Raw genomic sequence first — 21,132 nt, 5'->3', positions numbered from 1 at the left:
GACTTTACGTACAGTAACTGGATAAAACTTTAACAAGCGTTTAGCTGTATGACTGAACCTCATGGATTATGCCCGTCGTGGCAGCAGAATTATTTGTCAGCAGAATTTCTTTCCACAGCCCCCTCTTATCAGAAGACAGCCGCGATTACTAAGCTAAATTGGTATGTGAAACCATATGGTGTTTTGGAGCTGCTTGGTTACTGTGGAGGATAAATAGCTCCTGACCCTAAACAGAATCTTTTTAAGAAAAAAAAAAAAAAAAAAAAAAGCGGTGTCCCTATGCCTTATAAGGCGTGGGCAGGCTTACTCCAGTGCTGAAGAAGGGGCGGTAACGGGTTCACTCTGCTGAGTTTTCTCCAGCAGCGGTCGCAGGCGACTGAAGAAGTTGAGCTGAAATTTGCCAACGCTTCGTCCCCGGCACTTAGGAGCAAAACTCCGTGAAGAGAGGAGGCATCAGGTGAAATTAAAAAAAAAAAAAAAAAAACCACCACCGCCACTTGATCATGGGAAAATCAGGTGAGCAAATGCCTTCGTGCAGTTGGCTGTGCATTCTTACAATATCCGCGCCTGGGTTTGTGCTTGGAAAGCATCGCTGAAGCGTTAGTGGCTTTCCTCGGAGAAAGCTGCTTTCATTTGTGCATGGAACAGCCAGGGAGGAGCTTTCTCTCCGACACGGGGTTAGGTTAAAAAAGCAAGAAAAACGACCCCCCACCCCAGCCTGCACAATGCAGAGGTAGTTGTATTTTGTATACAGTTTACATGTAACTGATAGCATGAAATAATTATAAGCCCTATAGCTTTAAAATTATCTTGTGCCGAGCTGTCTGACAAAACTTACTTGTCTTGCAGAGAGGCAGCGGGATGCTTTGAGGGGAGGGGAAGCTTTTTATCACCCCTCCTGTCGGGAGGATTTAGATGTAAGATTTGGTTACCGTTTAACTGAGGATAGCTTTGCTCAGCTCCTAAGTCTCTCGCCAGCTGTGCAGATATTTGTGAAGCCTCTCCCTGTTGCTGGCTGCGTTGTTGGTCCTTTCCCCACTGCCACCGTCTGTCTGTGTGCCCTGCTCTGACAGTCTCGGCTGGGGGAGACTCCGCCGAAGCTGCCAAGAAGCCGGAGAGCTTAAGAAGGGAGAACTCGTACCCAGGGCTTTCTGCATCTTTGCCCTGTTAAGAGTCATGAGCGAAAATCTGCCAATCTTCTGAAAAGGCTGAGAAACTGAGGGGGGGGGGGGGGGGGGGGGGGGTATTTTTGTTCTTGTGGTTAGGATGTTATTTCTGTGACAAATCAGAGCCTGGCGGCATATTGTCTGTCTGTCCTGTGCGTAAACAGCGTGTATAGGACGCGCTCAGCAAAACCTAGTACTGTATTCACTCAAAACCATAGGCCTCTTCCAGAGAAACTTGAGGAAAATCTGTGTGCGGGTAACACTTTAATGGGCCTCAGCATGGGTGTGTTGAGGTTTTTTCCTTTTTGTTTTTTTAAAGGTCAGCATCCTAGATGAGATCAGAGCTGTCTGCAAACATGACTGTAAAGGGCTTACTGGTATGACACCCAGTCCAGGTGAAGCACCACATAGCTGCCAGTGGGTGGGTCTGGCCCCGTGTCCTGGAAGCTGCATAGGATTTCAAGAGGATTGAGGTTTAGTAAATAACCTTACAACCATTTAAACATCTGCAGTTGCCCAGAAGTATCAAGTTCAGCACTTCCTGGCTAATAGCATAAAAAGCACAAATACCAGATAAGTCTAGCGGCTGTATGTTACATTAGCAACGTAATTTTGCCCAATGTTATTTGGGCAAAAGCAGTACAAATATTCCAGTGTGCACCCCCCAGTCCCAAAATGATGAAATCTCCTCTTAAGATATGCACAGTTTCTGTTTGCAAATTGCTAATATAGTCATAAGGAAATTACTGTCTTTGTTATTTCCTGCAGATTTATTACTGCACATTAGTTGGTCGTTCCACACTTAGGAACAATGACAGACCAGAAACTCCTTTTGCCAAGGCTTGGGTAATGTTTGCATCCTTAAGTAGTTATACAAATAGATCTTGAGATCTAAGTACATGTTAAAAATGTTTTGTCACTTGTGTCATGCTTTTCAAATCAATGGTAAACTGGTTCCAGGTTACTGTCTTTGAGCTGCGTGCAGTATTTTTAGATGAATCATAAAACTGAGATACTGCCCTGACAATTGGTTTATTGACTAAATCCCATCTGCCCCTTCCAGTGCATTGAAGTCTTTAAATTCCTGTCTGAGATCATTCAGTGTGGTTTGCCTTTGAATGGGCAAGAGCAGCTATTTTAGAGAGAACCGTTTCCTCTGTGTTTTGTGTAAAATACCTCATGTTCCTGCTGTAGCCCTCTTGAGGACCTGATGCGGGCCGGTTTCCCTATGCTAGGATGTGTGGAAATGTCCCAGGTTGGGGTCTGTCTGACCTGGAAACAGAGTGCTCACTCCTCTCCTGGGTCAGAAAGATTAAGACACAGATTACCGGAAGGCGTAAAGTTAAGGATGCCCTAATTCACGTAAAACAGGGCCACTATTTTAGAATAAATATCTTCAGGGCAGTTTCTTTAACTTTTTATCTTTGGTAAATTTATTTTCAGGCCTAAGTATCCCCAGGCAAAGAAATCCTGCTGTTGAAAATCTCAGTTATTTGATAAAAGCTCCCTAGTAATGTGTTGTTACTAGCTGTTGGATTACATTTGAAGCAGTGTTCGTTGCAAGTATCACGGCTAGAGACTTAGTATTGGTTTTGCTTCATGGAATAGAGCTGAGTGTTGGAAGACATCAGTACCTCTGACTCAGCTTTCCTCCTTGGAAGCTGCCAGCTGCTGAAACCAGATCCGTACTGAAACTCCCTCGTCAGGTTTAGAAAAACGCCTCCCATGGCCGTAACACCTGCAAATACTTAAGTCAAACACGGGGACCCCCTCTGCCCTCTCCCTGGACTTGTTTTTGGACAGCAGTTGGATGAGCGGGCGGTACAGGCTCCCCTCCCCGCAGAGCCCGAACCAAAAAAGACTGGGGTGAGTATTTTCTGCAGGAAATGAGGCGAGGGTGAGCTGGCTGCTCCTTGGTGCCCTGTTGCTCAGCCAGCGGTGTTTCGGCTGGGCTCTGACCCCCTGCAGCTGCGGGCAGCCCTCGTCCCAGAGGGGATATCCTCCCCGGCAGCTGCGGGCGATGCTGGGGGAAGCAGCTGGCTGCCAGCTCCACTCCTCCGCTCCGGAGCGCTGGGGGGTTTCTGCTGCGGGGTGGGCGTCTCTGAAAAGGCTGGGACGGCGGCGGAAAAAGGCTGCTAGAAGTCTCATTTCTTCCGCTTTCCCTCCAGCCCTGCCTGGCGGGGGAAAGGGGCTCGCCCCGCTCACTCCCTAAAAACCAGGCGGGGGTGATGGCAGGGGAATCGCCCTGCAACTTCTGGCTAGCGGGTACAGATGCTATCAGGCAAAGGCAAGGACAGGCTCAGTAAATATTGGCTATCTTTTTACAGTGTTGTGTTTTCTTTTCCTTTTCTTTTTTCCCCCTTCTGCAAACGTGGGTGGGATTCCAGAGAAAGAGCTGGGAGTTACCCACTGCGCTGCTTGTTGAGTCAGTACAAAAATAAAGGTCGAGAAAGGGCTTTGACAAAAAGAAAAGAGACAGAAACCAAACTTGGTGCAGTTTTCCGTGCTGTTTTTAATCTTTCTTAGAAGCGTGTGCTGGTTTTAACTCTTAAGATGCACCTTTGGAGCACAGTAAAAAGCACTGTTGTGTTTTCTGCGGAGCAAGTTACGTCTTCAGCTGATCTGAAGTGCAGGATCTTGGTAGGAGACAGCCGTAGCAGGTCGTAACAGAAGTACAAGCATACTCGAGAAGTGACCCGTTTCCTTTCTGAGAAATGTGATACTCGCAAGCTGCCAAAATGACAATTCATTTCGTGCTGTCTGGTTTTACAGGACTGGTGGGGAGAGGGGAAATTAATGAGTCTAAACTGCGAGCAACCGAGCATTCGTGTTTGGTAACAGCGGGGAATTTGCAGAACTAACCATTAATACAAGTTATTGGCTGCTTCTCCTTACACCAGGACTGAACTGGAGGCGTGGTGGGAAAAGGGCCTTTCAAACATCAAGTTAATTCAATTAAAAACCCCACATTTCTCCAGTTTTTGTGTGTAGAACACTGATTACTTAGTTCAAGTTCAATACATGGCAAATAGAGAAAATCTGCCAGGATATCATCAGGCTTTGGCAAAGAGTATTCCAGGCCCAATTTTTACCTGTCTTTTGAACCATGAGGGTTTTGGCGAGGGAGAGGAGGAGAATGCTGCAGCCATCCCACGCCAACAGTGGTTACTCCTGTTGGCTGTGAGATTAGTAGCCTTAGCTCCTCATGCTCAAGGCAGATAAATACCAAAACAAATATGAAGGGCTCACAAAGAACAAGACGGAATGTGATGGTCTTCAGTAATCAAGATGCCTACCAAGGTTTCCCATGCCATAGAGCTAAACATCAAAACCCATCAGCTCTCCGTTCTAAATCTTCCAAGAAATCTTTGCCAAAAAAAAAGAATAGGCAGGAAAAAAGCTTTTATTACTGGAATTCAGTGAAAACATTCGAACCCTTAGTTTTCTATCAGTGCAGTTGTCAGTATTTGTCTTGTCTAGATTTGAATTTGCTGCTCTATGTGCAAGAACAAAAAGTATGAGAAAATGAGTCTCTTGATTCTAGCTGCTCTGTTGTTTACATTACATATCTCAACAGACCAGAAGGCTATTTCAGATCGCTGTTTTGGTAGGGGATGTGTTGTTCTCTGAAAGATTAGCTGGAGCATATCTAGGTTATGTTTTTACAGGCAGATGTAAGCAAGTTCTGGCCAGTCTTTGAAGATCTGAACAGCAGCTCTGCCAGAGGTGGGCTGGGTGGCCCTGCAGAGGGGAGCGAGGTGAGGCCAGGCAGGTGGCCAACAGCTCTGGTCCAAAAGTGGCTACCGTGCAAGCAAGTATGAGGAGACGGTAGTTGTCTGGGCTGTTGTGGAAGAAGATGATATGGGCCTGTTTAAGGCCACCACAAACATTACTTAATATCATTTAATGTTGACTGAACTGACTTACTAGAGTGAATCTCTGCTTTGAACAGAAATCATGCCTGGTCTCAGCTTTAAGCGTGATCGTTGCAGCGCTGCATGAAATGGTAAGTTAACTGTCCTTCCCAAGCTTTGCTATGCCACCATTGTAGGTGCAGTGTTTGGGAGCCATCTTCTAACACAGATTGTGAGGGCTGTCCCCACATACACACCTGTGTGTCACAAAGCTGAAATGTGGTCGCATGTGTTGGTGAAGTCTCCGTGCCCTGTTGTAAATGTAAATAGAGGGGGCAAGGGGACTGTTTTCCATGAAACGGCTCTGATGATAGTTTGTGATAGGCAGATGTTAAGAATGTATTGACTACGTGCTTAATTATACCCTATGTGTGTGTTTGTCACACATAAATTCTGTGGGCCATTGGCATGTGTTGGGCACTTAATAAATGATCCTCAAAAAGTGATTTGGTGTGAACTGTGGTAGGGTATAACCTGGTATTGAATTTTCCCTCATGAAGATCTGTTACTGAAACAGACCTCTCAGCTTAGAATCACAGAATGGTCAAGTTGGGAAGGAACCTCTGGACATCATCCGGTCCAACACCCCTGCTTAGGCAGGGCCACCTAGAGCTGGTTGCCCAGGACTGTGTCCAGATGGCTTCTGAATATCTCCAAGGATGGAGACTCCACAACGTCTCTGGGCAACCTGTGCCAGTGCTCTGTCGCCCTAATAATGAAAAAGTGTTTCCTGATGTTCAAACTTTGATAGTTCTTCTATAGCTTCTACAGCTCCACTGTATGAGGACTTGGACCATGAGGAGTATATTCCCCTGAAGTGTCCCCATGGCAGGTCACAGGAGATGTTCACGACACAATGTTGTAGGTGTGCCACTGGCTTTCTGGAGAAATGCAAAGGAACTGCAGTCCCTGGGTGTGGGCATGCAGGTACATTCCTTGCACATACTCCAGTCTCTTTTTTTCTTTGGCTCCCAAGCACTGGGCCAGTGTGTAAGCAACAGGAGCTGCAGAAGGAACATTGAAATCAAGAGGTTTAATGATTTGGGGATTTAGGTGGAATTTTACTTTCCAGGGGGTCGCGTAGGGGCAATATGCCTATTTGATCCTTTGAATATATTATATTCAGACTGGATATAGGGAAGAAATTTTTTAGGATGAGGGTGGTGAAACACTGCACCGGGTTGCCCAGAGAGGTTGTAGATGCCCCATCACTGGAAACATTCAAGGTCAGGTTGGATGGGGCTCTGATTTAGTTGAAGATGTCCCTGCTCATTGCAGGGAGGTTGGACTGGGTGACCTTTAAAGGTCCCTTCAACCCAAGCCATTCTATGATTCTATGAAATAAAGACCCCGTTTTTCAAGATTTTGAATTATGAGAACGGGGGTTTAGCCTGTTGCGCAGAAGGATGAGAACGAGATGATGTAATTGATAGTAAACATGGGTAAAGAAAGCTTCTTGTGTCTCCTGCCTGGTCTGGGCTACTGAATAGGTGAGTTTACACATCCGTGATCAGAAGAAATGTGCATGGCTGTATTTCCATGCCTCAGGGAGGTGCATAACTAAACATACTTTGAGCATTGCCCCAGCGAGCTTGGATGGCCTTGGCAGAAAAGCAAGGTGGGAGGGTGTTGGAGCCAATGAGATGAAAGCTAGTTCAGGTATAACTACCCCAAGCAATGGTGGATCGTAAATGGTAGAGGTATATACATAAAACAGCAGAGCATATCCCAGGAGAAGTGGGATAGTTCTTCTACCTTTCTTCAGTTCTTCTTTGCAAAATTCTTCACTTTGCGAAGACACTGGTTGGCACCACACAGCTAACAGTGCTTTGTAAAATGAACTTGGCACTGGGTACCAACAAGGTTCTCTGTATTGCTGCCCATCCACAGAGCACAAGAATGTGCAGCATCCAAAATATGAATAAGTGACCAGCAAAATTTACTCAAGTTAGACATGCAAATGACTAACAGAGGGCTTAGAAGAGTTGTTACTTGCTGAAGAGTGTAGTATCGTGCTGCTGTCTTGCAAACATTGTTAAAGGTAGAATCACAACCTAATAGCTGAAGCTCAGATTTGATGGTTGGGAAGTTCCGATTTCTGCTGTTACTCATTAGTGAATACAATTTCACCTTATTATCTTCATAAGTTACTGTAATTAGAAACTCTAAGCAGATATGATGTTGGGGTGGGAGGAAGAGAAGAAATGGAGAACATTGATTCACTTTCTCCTGCATAGTGTGGTCAGTTCTACCGCACGGGGGTTGCGTGGGGCTTTGCATTTTGAAGTGTATGTATGTACCCTAGGAATTGTGTGGCAATTAGATTTAAGAATTCAAGGCCTTACTAATGAGAGGGTCTCCTTAGCCTTTTTAAAAGGGTTAACAGCTTACCCATTAGCTGTCTGCCAGGGTTGTCTGTGTGGGTGTGTGGTATGATTACTATATTTAGCTGTCCTCCATGGCAGAATAGTAATAAAAGTAATACTTTTGATTGTCTCTCCTGCAAAGCCAACATTATCTTCTCTAGATACAATCAGCAGTCAGTTCCAACCTTATGCAAGGTGAGCACTCCGTGACAGTGACTACTTGTTGACAGGCTTGTTGGTCTGATTGTTTGGAGGAGAGAGGGGCTGCAAGCAAAGGACTTCTCCCTCCACCGCTGCCCTCAGTGAAAGTGAGATCTTGGTTCTGTCAGTGCTCAAGACTGCTGATTAGCATTGCTTTTTTTTTTTTTTTAAATGCTTCTGTCACAGAAGGCTCTGCTGCCTCTCAGAGCCATGCAGTTTCCCGTTTACCAGGTGTTCCTTTTTAATCAGGGCAGTCAAATTGCCTAGCAGTTTATAAAAGGCCTTAAGTGAGGAAGTAATCAACACTGTCTATTACAGCAAGAATAGGATTTGCAATCAAATAGTGACATGACTAATGTCATCGAAACATTATTACACCGGCGGCTTCATATTCTCAGGCAATGTGCCTGAAATGGGGTAGGGGGAAAACAGCGTGTTACGTCACATGGCACAGGTAATGCAAGGTTATTAAGTCGCCAGTTTGCTGCAGAGGAAACCCAGATAATAAAATGAGTGGGAAGTTTGTCCATCGGATTCAATTACCTCAAACATCTCAGTGTTGTCCTGAAGCTCACCCCAGCCATAAGCAGGTGTGTAAGAAAATTTCAGGCAAAACTGAATACAGAATCTCCTCCCTGAAGAAGGATCTCCTGAGCTGAAGGGAAAGCTATTTTGAGCAGCCTGATAACCACAAGAAAGTTCCAGGAAACTACTCCCATTCGAACTCGTGTCTAATTATAACCCCCAATTCCTTTCATGCCTTTAAGCAATACTTTCTCTTCTAACTTTTAGGTTGGGAGAGGAATAGTCTACCAGTGATTATGATATGTCCCACAAATGCCTATTGTATGGGATGGAGATGTTGCCCCTTTATTGAATTCTTGGTTCAAAGTTGCAAAAGAAGGCAAAGAAACCCCACACAGGATATAAGGCTTTCTGAATATAGTATCATTTTATCTTCCTTTCCCTCCAGGATGTATACGTGATTTTGTTTCTTTTCTGTTTCCAAGCAATCAGCTAGTTTTGTTAAAGAGTACAGGGGAGTTTAGCACTGAAGGAAGTCAGTTTTTACGGCTGGAAGTGATTCATGAATTGGAGTGTCAGATCCATGCTCGCAAATGACGTATTTAGGAATAGCATTAATGGCCAGTCTTCGAAGATGTTACTGTCAAATACATGGTGAAAGAAACATGGAATATTCACTCCTTGTGGCACTGCAGAGGTCACCTAGTATAAGCCCATCCTGGAGTATACATGTCTTCAAAGTACAGAGTCAAAATGCAGTAGAGGCATAACTGCCCTCAACATTTCTCATATCAGTTAAATACCCATCACTTCTCCATTGAAGGAACATTATTCTCAGTGTGAAAGATTCAGCTAAGGCTAGTTTCCAGGGTATTATGTTTCATGAGAGGATAAAGATTATTACTAAAATAATTTAAAAAAAAATAGTAATAGGTATGCCAGGTCTCTTAGAAAGGTCTAGATGAAAATGTGGTCATTAGAAGCTGGGATGTCTTTTACTCAACAATTTTGTTTGTATCCAATCTGTTAATATACTTGAGAAGTTTGTCGAAATAGAAGTATCTTCAAGTAAAGGTCTTCTTGATATAATTACTTTGCAGTTCCCTGACGCCTTCAATGAATTTTTTCACAAAGCTGTTGGGTGTATTAACAGTTGTATTTGCTGTGTTCTCGTTCCACACCCCACTGCTGCTATCAGAGTAGGGTAAAGCAATTCTGCAGAGTCAAGGGAGACTGAAGGGATTTCAGTATTAAAGCAGAGCTTTACTCAGTGTTTAAACAGGTACCCAGTTACCTTTTTACGTGTTTTCTGTCCACTTTGCATTTGTGCCCTCTCCATGTATTCTGGCGCTTGGCTTCTTTCTGCCTGGGTATCTAATGTTCCTCTCTCTGTTCTGGGCAGGAAAGAATGTGGCAGGAACATGCAGTGTCCTGGGTAATCAGTCACATTGCCAAGGCTGTTGGTATCAGCTTTTTGTGTTTACCTCTTTCCAAAAGGGTGGGTCCTTTGGAGTGTATTTTGTAGCCTTCTTCAGATATGTTGCACTCCCATTTTATGAGCACATTTCTAATTATTTATTTGGGGGCAGAACTGAAAGGTGCGGTCACTATCTGCACTTACCTGTAGCGCACACTTTGGGTGAGGAGTTGAGGCCTTTGTCATGGTTCAAAGAGGGATTGAGACAAATGTTATGGTACGCTTCTGTGTAGGATTCTACATGGGGTCTATTTCTTGTTGATTGCATTATATGTTAATTATCTGAAGGCTAAATAGAAATACTTAGTGTGTATGGAAAGTACAAAATTGCCAGCGAAGATTTGTCCATAAACAATAGGACAGAGAACACTGAGAAGACAATGATTCTTCTAGAAATGGATACTGTGCTCTTTCTTGAATCACTGGGGCGGATACTTAATAATAAAAAAAAGTATGTCTTTTTTGCTAGTCAGATGTATATGTGTGATATAACGTGTCCTGAGTGCTGACGTAAGGGCTGCCCACTGCATTTCTGTTGTGTAGATACTGGGTGGAGAGGTTTCATGTTTGTTTTTTTGTGGAATATTTTACCGTTACTCTTTCTGCACATCATCTTGCAGCTCTGCAAGACCAGTGGAGTAGGTCCGGTTGACGGCTGCAAAGATGATGCAGAGCAGCGAGTATTTTGGAAGGCATGTTCAGATAACTTGCTTCTGTTTTGATGTCCAAACTAAGGGAAGAACAGAGCAGGAGAAGACAGGGTTCAAAGAAGAGGCAGGAGGGATTCAGGCATGAATCACAGATTGGTCAGGGTTGGAAGGGACCTCTGGAGATCATCTGGTCCAACCCCCCTGCCAGAGCAGGGTCACCTACAGCAAGTTGCACAGGAAGGCATCCAGGCGGGTTTTGAATGTGTGGGAGACTCCACAACTTCTCTGGGCAGCCTATTCCAGTGCTCTGCCACCCTCAAAGTAAAGAAGTTCCTCCTCATGAAGAGTTCTTCACTTGAGAAAGACTGAATAGATTGGCACTGGTTAGAGACACTAAGAGAATGGAGAAATAGAATACTCAGGAAAAAAATCTGATGGGAGAAAGCAACCTAGATACCTCTGCTCACTTTTCCACAGTCACACGAAGCTGATCAATGAAACTGAAAGTCTAAAAACATAACAACTGTAAGGTGTGCTCTGTACCACATTATAGCCTGGAAATTCATTGTCATGTGCAGTCATTATCTTAGCCAATGTTCCAGAAGAATCTGAAATAGAGGTAAATAATTGAATAATGAGAAGCAAATAATGATATCTATTACCTTTAATTGTTTTACTTATTAAGCTGTGTAATGATTCATGACCAAAACTAACTTCCTGGCAGTAGGAAATATTTTTTTCTAGCAGTTTAAGCAGGCTACACGAAGGGAAAAAAGTACGTCTCAAAGCTGTTTGGGAAGCTGTTCCCATTTGGGTGGGAGCCTGAAAACTCCCGTTAACTCTCACTTTTAATGGCTGGCTTCTCAGCGTATGGAACATTGGTAAAATGGAAAAAACTTAACATGTCTTCCAAAACAAATCTGAAATAGATTTGGCAGTTGGGCGTCCCTCTCCTTATATCAGCATGCATGGGAGAAGAGGGGGGGCGGTTAACACATGAGCTTGAGTCACGGTAGATAAGTGTTTCTATAGCAGCCACCTTTGAGGGAAGGGGAGGATGGAGGTTCTCTAGGGACAGCACAACAGTGCCTGCCGTGGCTAGAAGAAACTCAGTTTTGTCCATCTCTTGTTGGTCTTTTTAAGTCAGAACGTTAGTACAGAACTGGATGGTGCAATACTTCTGTTAATGGATGGACTGACAGTCGACTTCATTTTTTTTTTTAGAATTTGAATTTGTTATTGTCATTGAGAGTAAATAATTTGAATAGAAACCCTCACACTTGCAGGTGAGGTTGTTTATCTACTATTTAATGCTGAGTGGATGAGATATTAAGTCTAGGTGATAACAGCCACAAGCTTTAAGATGGTCTTGTGCAGAAAAATGCAGCCTGGAGTATGTGGTGCAACTTCCAAAGCCCTGTATTTCATCTTCTTTGATTTGCAGACTTTCTTAAAACTTCCCTGCTGGAAGCATGGATCCCTGCATCAGCGAAGTTAAGTGAACTGGCTGTAGCCTTGCTTTCCTCAGTAACTTATGAGGCATGCCTTAGAAATAGGTCATGACCTCGCATGATGCAGCAGATGAGAGGTTTAGGACTCTGGCCCGATAGAATCAGTGAGCTCTGAGCAAAGCTACTAAGAGTGATGGGACAGGTTTGTTAGCAAACAGGTTTGTTAGGGTGAGTGGGTGCTTAAATACCAGAGTGGAGGTGCCCATTTTGTTTGATGATATGTAACTTGTGACACACAAAATCGAAGGAAAACCTAAGAGGAGGAAAGTGGTGGGCAGATCTCATCTCACTCGACAGGGTTCCTGTTGCTGAATTCTTAGCTGTGTCATGCCAACAATTTTATACCAAAAAAATCTATCCTGAATGCACATTGATGGAGAATATATTAGATATCTGTCCACAGTGACGCTTTGGCCTGGAAAAGATCAACCCAACTGCAGACTGTGTTCAAAAGGTTTAAGGTACTGCATGAAACAGTAACAGCTTTCTGTATGCATTAGATACTGAGATTACCTTAGGCTGCCGTATTATCCTAAAGCTGTTGGGGAAACTGGAGAGAAGGCTGAGAACAGCTTAAAGTATGAGCATGGGTTGGGTAATCACCGTAGGAAAAAGTTACGAGAGCAGTATGTGCAAACTGGACATCTGGACTTTCAAAAAGCATTCGATACTGTCCCCCATACAATTCTCGTGGAAAAACTGGCTTCGCATGGCCTGCATGAGCATACGATCTGCTGGATCAAGCACTGGCTGACTGGAAGGTCCCAAAGAGTGGTGCTCAATGGATTTAGATCCAGCTGGCAGCCGGTCACAAGTGGTGTGCCTCAGGGCTCAGTGTTGGGACCATTTCTGTTCAACATCTTTATTGATGATCTCGATAAGGACATAGGGTGTATCATCAGCAAGTTTGCAGACGACACTAAGTTAAGCAGGAGTGTTGATTCCCAGGAGGATAGGGAAGCTCTACAGAGAGACTTAGATAGATTGGATCATTGGGCCAACATCAATGGTATGAGTTTCAACAAGGGCAAGTGCCAGGTCCTGCGCTTGGGCCACAACAACCCCATGCAGCGCTACAGGCTTAGGGAGGTGTGGCTGGAAAGCTGCCTGGCAGAAAGAGACCTGGGGGTTCTAATTGACAAGTGGCTGAATATGAGCCGGCAGTGTGCCCAGGTGGCCAAGAAAGCCAACGGCATCCTGGCTTGTATTAGAAATAGCGTGGCCAGCAGAAGTAGGGAGGTGATTGTGCCCCTGTACTCAGCACTGGTGAGGCCACACCTTGAGTATTGTGTCCAGTTTTGGGCACCTCAATACAAGGGAGATATTGAGGTGCTGGAGCGAGTGCAGAGGAGGGCAACGAAGCTGGTGAAGGGCCTAGCAAACAAATATGAAGAGCGGTTGAAGGAGCTGGGACTGTTTAGTTGGAGGAGGAGGAGGCTGAGAGGAGACCTCATCACTCTCTACAACTATTTGAAAGGACACTGTAGAGAGGTTGGTGCTGGTCTCTTCTCACAGGTAATTAATGACAGAACAAGAGGAAATGGCTTCAAGCTCCAACAGGGTGGGTTTAGACTGAACATTAGGAAAGAATTTTTCACAGAAAGGGTGGTCGGACATTGGAATAGACTGCCCAGGGAGGTGGTTGAGTCACCATCCCTGGATGTGTTTAAGAGATGTTTAGGTGTGGTGTTGGGTGATATGGTGTAGGGGAGAACTTTGTAGAGTAGAGTAGATGGTTGGACTCGATGATCCCAAGGGTCTCTTCCAACCTAGGCAATTCTATGATTCTATGATTCTATGAAACTGACAGCTCTACTGTGGGAAAATGCATCATTACAAACAGCAGAATAGTGTACACACTAATAAAGGAGAGAATGATTGATTATAGTTGTCAGGATCAAGTAGTGAGAGGAAGTTGAGAAATCTGAGGTTAATAACAGGAAACTCTTTCTAGTCATGAGGTCTATTTGGGTTTCAAAAGTGTCTTACAAGGAAAATGATGGTAGTCGTGCTAATTAGGATATTCAGAAATGAAGCTGATGAATCATTAATAAATGCAGAAACCTGTGTCACAGTAAAAGCGGAGTAAATACTCAAAGATGTCTTGGCCTGTTCAGAAGCTTCAGCAAGACAGAGAAAGTGAAAACTGTCTTTCTGTTTTGAAGATGCTATCCATATCTCTCTAATTGTCCCAATACCCTGTTTCAGGTTCCAAATTTCTCTTAAAGCAGCAAATTCCACAGGGTGACTAATGACAGGGAATTTTCTTTTTCCTCTGAATCTTGCGAAAAATCAGCAAAGTCATAAAAGGAGCTAACATGAAATTGCCATCAAAGTGAAATGCACTGTGACTTGTTGCTTGTCCTCTGCCTTGCGCTGCTGAAAGTCCCAAGTTTACCAGGGTACAAACATGAGCTCTTTTAAAGCTTTGCAGTACATTTGGAATTCAAATATTTGCCAAATACACTTTGCACAGGATAAAAAAAAAAAAAACATTCCCAGCAGCCATTTCTTTCCTTACTACTTGCTGTTTGCGAACAATTACTTGTCTTGAGGTGAATAAAGGTTCATTTTGAGATTTCTATGAATTTGTACTATATAATGAATAAAAAGAATGGTGTGTGTTTCAAAGTACTTCATAGTTCTAAACATTTCAGTATCTTTGTTTTCTTTAGGTGGTGTCTTGACTAATACAGAAAATTCTTGCATACAGTAAGAATAATTTGCATTTTTAGTGCATCACCTCAAAGGACCTATTTGTCACTTACTCTGAGACTTTTCAATGGTGATGCAGTGCACTGATATCTTAAAATGAAAGTCAGTCAAACTAACCTTTAATTACCTTGCTATTCAGGAGAGGAATAAGGTTCCCATTTTTCTTCAACCTTTAGTGAGTCTGTACCATCCACTGGGAGTGTGTCTTACAGTTAGTTCCTGGATGGAGGGCATTAACGGTTCATTCCATCCTGCTCCCAGGTAATGAGGGTTGTACGCTTCAGTCTTCAGTCCAGCCTGCACCAGCAACTCAGCTACAGGGTATGCTTTTTCTGTCTTCACTGGTGTCTGTTTTTGACAGACTTTTCCAATTTTTTTGTTGTGATTTCAGCTTCCAAACAATTTGCTGAAGAAGTCTTGAAAGCACACAATGACTACAGGAAGAAACACGGAGTGCCCCCACTAAAACTCTGCAAGAAGTTAAACAGAGGAGCTCAACAGTGAGTTCAGTCCTTTCTTTTCTCTCATGAGATTTGTGACACTTTTATCTATTAGGTTTGACTGTGCATACTTCAAAAATATTTGCCTTTTGACGTGTTGATATTCAATGAAGACTTACTGGGTGGAAAGTGAGGGACTCCACTCTTTTTGTCTCCCTACCCAACTCTTTTTGTCCCTTCTTTCTCCATCACATAGCACCAGCTGGTGACATGGGCACTTCCGTGGTCACAATTGTATAAATGTTTCTTGCACCCTTTTCCAGATGTGGGCTGCATCTGTCTGCACTGGTGTGTCTTCTCTGCAGAGGGTGGTTGCCTAAAACATGCTTCACCACCACCTCTGTCAGATGATGGATTGCCATCTGCAGGAGAATAGCAACTGCTGCTGAAACAGTGGAGAAAATAACCTTTTTCATAATAGGAAGTGATGACTGGTCTAAGATCAATGGAATCAGAGGGACGTAATTTCAGATCAAATTGTCTGTCTCCCTGCCCCAAAAGCAAAATTGGTATACGTTGTTCTCTAGTCTGTCAGGAGGGACACATCTTCCCTCTTCTCCAGTGCTGAAGACTTCACAACTTCTTGTCAGTCAAATGTACAGTGGATCCATCTTCCTGCTGTGTGATTAAAGTCTTCCTTACAGAAATTTGAGCTCATTGCTGCTTGTCCTCTTTGCTGTAGACATGACAACCAGATTATTTCTTTCCCTTTACAGAAACCTTTTTCAAAGTAGATTTGAAAATCTTCAATTTTTCAGGCTGATCCTCACAGTACAAAAGAGATACCTGAAGGAGTAAATGCAGATTAAACTATTCAGAAAATAAATGTCTTTCCATAATAGCTAAATAGTGGCCAGTTTTATCCCTGCAGACATGAGATCTCATCTCCTGTTACGCTTTCTACCATAACTGCGCAGACTTCTCCACGCTGGCTGGCTAGGAGCCAGAGAGGCTGTAGCCTTTTCCAGAACCTGATTTACTGTCCCAGCATGGTGCTGTGCTGTCACACAGATGCACCAGCTCCTGCACTCTAGACCAGAGATCTGCGCCAGGTGTTGTGCTGTGCAACACACCATGTGCGTGGCATGTGGACGTGGCAGCAAGCAAAAGCTGATTCTGTCTTAATTTTTTCACGTTTTTTTTTTTTTCTTCTTGAGGCACAATGATAACTGGATACAGTATTTCTAAGAGATGGAATGCCAGTGATTCATCCACATACCTTTGTAATCTGCTGGGGTTTTCCTTCTGTTCTTCAAAGGGTTGTTTTGTTTCTGCTTTACATGGTGCCTCACAACGAGGAAGAAATTTCATTGACTTGTCAATGACACTTGTATCTCCAAAGTGTTACAGTTGGTTTGAACAAGTCAACTTGTATGAATAGTTCAGATTATTCTGTGAAATATGCATTGTTCCACATTTATCTCTAAGTGTGCTATTGCCCTTGCTGGCTATTTTTAGATCCTTCTGGAATTCCGTACAGTCTTCTCTGGTCTCAGCTGACTTGCCCCACTGTGATGAGCAACAATAGGAAACCTTTGTTTGGTTGTGGTCTGTAACTTAATTTTAAGAATTAAGACACGTGTTCAGAGACTGGTAAGACTGGTTGATAGCAAGAAGCAGAAATGGTTTGATCTGGATAAAAGACATGAAATATAAGAAATCTCATATTTGTCAAGACAGATTTTACATAATCTTAAATTCAAAGAACTTCACCTTTTCTTTAGGTGTATCTGATATTTTTTTTTCGTATATATTTGGTGTATCTCTGGGTGCTTTTCTGTCCTTCTCTATCTGTGTTGAAAATGGTCTGTTTCCTACTATTTTCAGCTCCAATAATTGCGACAGGTTAGATGAACTGACTATTGGATCTCTGCTTTAGCATGAGATGAGTCACCCTCAGCAGGTGTCTGTTTATCTCTGACTGTAATGAAGCATAGGGTGATGATCTCAGATACAAATCTCATGCTTTCAATTGCCTGAGCTAGAGCGAATTAATCACCCTTTGTCTCAAATCCTTGGCGTGCAAACTTTGTCCACGTGCAATGTGTACTTTGTTCCAGTCTTGCCTCTTGCTTGGGATGTGGGAATCCTTGAAGAGAAAAATTACAGGATTGTAGTGATAAAGGGCATGAAGAGATCCTCTAGCTCAGGATCTAGCAGGCTGACAACTGACAAGTTTTCATTATTTCTAAATTAGTGGAAGTAGCTAAATACTTTTTTGTTGTTGTTTTGGTGGAAGGATTAGGACAGAAGGAAATGAGAACCTGATGACTGAAGTACTAGCTTGGGCCAAAATGCTCCAGTGGACAAATTTCCTGTCTCTGGCAGATGCCAGTAATTCATGATTAGGGAAGGAGTGGCAGGATGAAACAAATGCGGGGATCCTTCCCCCATTATTTTCTCCCAGAAATTACAGATTTCTCCTGGAAAATATGGTTTTCCTAAGCAGTAGGTTGTATCCTCATTTTGTTGGTTGCTGTTGTTTAATAAGCCATGAAGATTCCACGCACTGTAATTTTGTCTAGCTCTTTTTCAAACCCAAATGCGCTTTCATGTCTGCATCGTCCTGTGGCGATGACTTCTGCTGCACAGTGTGGAAAAAGTGCTTTGTCTTACTTGACTTTTAAGTCTACAACCTGATGATTCTGTGCTTTGCCTCCTATTTCTTGTGCTATGAGAAATAACAAAAGGTCTTTTCAATTCCACTGTCTCTGTACTGAAGCTTTTCCAATGTTGAATAAAGAGAATAATTGTTTTACACATGATGTTCTTCTTAACCCTATAGTTGTAAGACAATAAAATACATCCCACACTGTCACACATGTCAATTTCTATAGAAACAGTGCTGCTTATCCCTATGTTGGTATACACAGTTGTAGCCTCAGATTTTCTGAGTGGTCCCCTTCTCCTCCATACTGTTGTCTGGCACATTGCTCTTGTTTTGCATTTGACTTTTTTTCATTTGTAAGTGGAGGGTTTTTTTACACTTGCTTTGACTGAATCCTCATTTTGGTCTTTTTTTTCCATCTCATTAAGAACATTTAAGTTACTGCCATGAAGGGCCTAGAAATGTCAGGAGGTGACACCTGTAGCAATTGCTGCAGGTACTTCCCTTTCCCCCCAGCAGCTGCAGCTAAGGATGGCCGGTGGATTTCCAGGTGCTGGAAACACCAGAACATGGTGGGGCAAGATCTGCCTTTTGATTTCTTCTAGGTCCTTCTTAGCAGTGACACGTGCTTATGAAAGACAAGGAAAATGGCCTCTAGGCCTTCCCATTGCCTAACTCCTAGATCCACGTAAGCTTAAAGCATCCCTGACTTCAGGACTTTGCAGCTGAGTAACTTGGCTTAAACTGTCATCTTCCAGCAAAATTCCTTGCTTGCATCTCCTCCTTTTCCTCCTGCTTTCCTTCCTCTCTGCTCACTGTGGCTGTGGTCCGTGACGCAGTGTGTGGATTCCTTTGCTAGGTATGCAGAAGAACTGGCTACCACGAGGGTCCTCAAACACAGCTCCGAGTCTGCTAATGGAAAATGTGGAGAAAACCTAGCATGGGCATCCTATGACCAACCAGGTAAGCTGTCTTCTCTTGTTGTCTCACAGACCCTGAATAAATGGCTTATCTCGTGTGCTTTGGGCTTGGAGCGTCTGGTTGCGAGAGTACCGGCGTTGCCTTTGCTTCAGAAATGCATCCACCCCAGCCCAGCCCAGCCCAGGCTCCGTGGGGACAGGATGGTGGTTTGCAATCACCTATGTGTACTGAGAGCAAGGAGCACTTGTAGGCATGGAGAGGGTAAGGGACTGTGGTAGCATGCTATGTCCCTTTGGAGGTAGGACTTGGCAGCTGGGCTGCTCCTTACGTCCCAGCTGTGGAGCTGTCTTGAATGCTACTTGTATACCCACAGGTGGAGAGAAGGAAGCCATCAATGCCCCATACTTCACCTTTATCCTTAGTTTGTCTCAGCCAAAAAGAGGGCTGATCACAGGCCAGCTATGGTGAGGAAGGTGGAAAAAAACGGCCAGTGAATGCTACACAGCAGTTCCTGTTTGTGGGGGCAAAATCGGGGGGGGGGACGACGACACAAAAGTGACAGAGGCTAACACGTTAGACATCTAGTCTCCTGCTCTGACAGCAAACAGGCTTGGAGCCCTTTTCCGTGCCTTCATTTTTGAAGAGAAAAACGCTCCGTGTATTTTCTGGTCATAAAAGTAACACGTAACTGGCAGCCTTTGGTTTGGATGCCCGAGGAGCTGAGTTTTGGCCAGGCTGACCGCCTGCGGTGAGCCCTCAGTCGGCGCGATCTTCAGCAGGCTCTTCCCTCCTGCCTCCTCCAGCAGGCAGAGCTCATGCCTCAGCCTGCTGAGACAGCAGGTGGGGTGTATTAAAAGTCACCACTTGCTTTCTTTATTCCCGTCTACCCCTGGAATTTCCAGCACAGCCTCAGGGAAACCGAAGCTCATTTCTGCAGGCTGGAGGCCCGGTTTGAAGGAGCTGGAAATTTTAGGCAGTGCGTTTTAGACCCAGGGACACTGCTCGGTTCCTCTGCAAGTGCCAACTCTGGTCCCCAGTGGGTACTTTTTCATGTTGAAAAAGAAGCCCCGGGTGGGAAAATACAATTTGATCTACTCATATTTGGCATTCTGTCCATTGCGAGAGTCTGAGGCAAGGGTTCAGAGCAGCATGGGAAAACACAGATGTACGGCAAAGTTTGCATAGCGGCTGTGACTCACTGCCTGAGCTTACTTCTTCTTTCTTGTTTGTGTTAATCGGCTGTGCTCCTTCTCCTGAGGTTAAAGTCACAGAATTCCCATTTAGAGAGCTGGAAACAAAACATACAAATCCGTCCATAAATTACACAATGCCTGTCTTTTTCTGGATGTCGTTTGTTGTCTTCAATGCACTGTTTCTATACATAACTTGCCAGATTTGAGCAATTTTGTTGCTATTTTTTTTATCCACAGGATTGAATGTCTTGCTGAGAAAATTAAGCTACATCCCCTTTTGTTCTGTGAAACTCTTCTACATTTCCTATGTAGCAGGATCATTTTAAGTACCAGAATGAGAAAACTAGTTCTTCAAAGACAGTTATTCTCTCGTCTGGCCTTAGTCTTCATCTCTGTGGAGCCGGTTCATTCTTCCTCCTTTTCTCATATAGTTCCCTTCGGATAGTTAATTTGTACCCTGCTCAATGAGGCTGAAATTTGTATTAAGGCATCCATTCAAGGGCTTAACAAAGGCAGGCAGTGTCTTACGGTTTCTTTCCCAGATAAAGCAAAACTCAATAAACCTCCAGCATACTCTGTATTCTCTCTAAAAAAGTGATGCTGCTGTTTATTTTGGCTCTTACTGAGTTCCCTAATAAGGCCAGGAGATGTATTTCTTGTTTCAGAGAAGATTTAAGAGTTCAACTATAAGAGCCTTCTGGTTTGCCCCCTCTCCTGGTACAAGAATACCTTGAATTGTATTCAGGATTTTAGAGTTACATAGCCTAAAGCTGTCGCTGGAAATATGTTTATCCCTGTAATCCAAGAAATAGTTGACAGCTGTTTCCTCCCGCCAGTCCTGCAGGAACTGCTCTGTGGCAGACTTCTCTGCTCCGTGGCAGATTTCTCTTTGTCTGTGTTCAAATAAGTGAGCTGTCATCTGCCACTAATGCGAGAGACCGCAGGCTGCCTTGGCAGCTGCAGTATGTCAGGCTTCTCAGGATGCCTCGTCTCATTTCTCACGTGGCGGAAGGCTGAAGGCAAGCACAAGCACTGGATGACTAAATTCTGGTTGGGACGGCCGGTGGGGTCGTGAAGAATGTGCCCTGTTGCCTGTAAAATCGCTGCGGCTTGTGAACTCTAGAGGGTTCCTAAGAGAAACTCACTGTATGTTGTCACCACAATCTGTTCTGGGAGGAAACTGGGTCTGCCTACGGATCGGGACTAGCGGGCAGAGCGGCTCAGACACCTTCTGCCAAAGTCCTGGAGGAGCACGCTCTGACTGAGAGCCTGCCTTGATGTATCTCTTGCTGTCTAACACCAGGCTTATACAGGACTGTTGTATAAAATAAAGTATAATAAAATTAGGACTTGCACAAAGGACGCTAGAAGTAGAGGATTACTTC

General features: G+C 43.9%; 1 protein-coding gene across 2 annotated transcripts in view; it reads left to right on the top strand.

Annotated features, from left to right (window-relative positions):
- The window catches only part of GLIPR2 (GLI pathogenesis related 2), a 28,896-nt gene continuing 7,764 nt past the window's right edge, over positions 1-21,132 (top strand). For both annotated transcript variants that reach the window (XM_082479309.1, XM_082479310.1), the window contains exons 1-3: positions 1-516; positions 14,917-15,025; positions 18,493-18,596. In XM_082479309.1, coding sequence (XP_082335435.1) covers positions 504-516; positions 14,917-15,025; positions 18,493-18,596 — 226 coding nt within the window. In that variant the 5' untranslated portion in view covers positions 1-503. The remainder of the gene's footprint in view (positions 517-14,916; positions 15,026-18,492; positions 18,597-21,132) is intronic.

Source organism: Vanellus vanellus, assembly GCF_965231255.1.
Source record: "Vanellus vanellus genome assembly, chromosome: 2".
NCBI classification, from domain to species: Eukaryota; Metazoa; Chordata; class Aves; order Charadriiformes; family Charadriidae; genus Vanellus; species Vanellus vanellus.
This window is presented reverse-complemented; position numbering and strand designations above follow the sequence as displayed.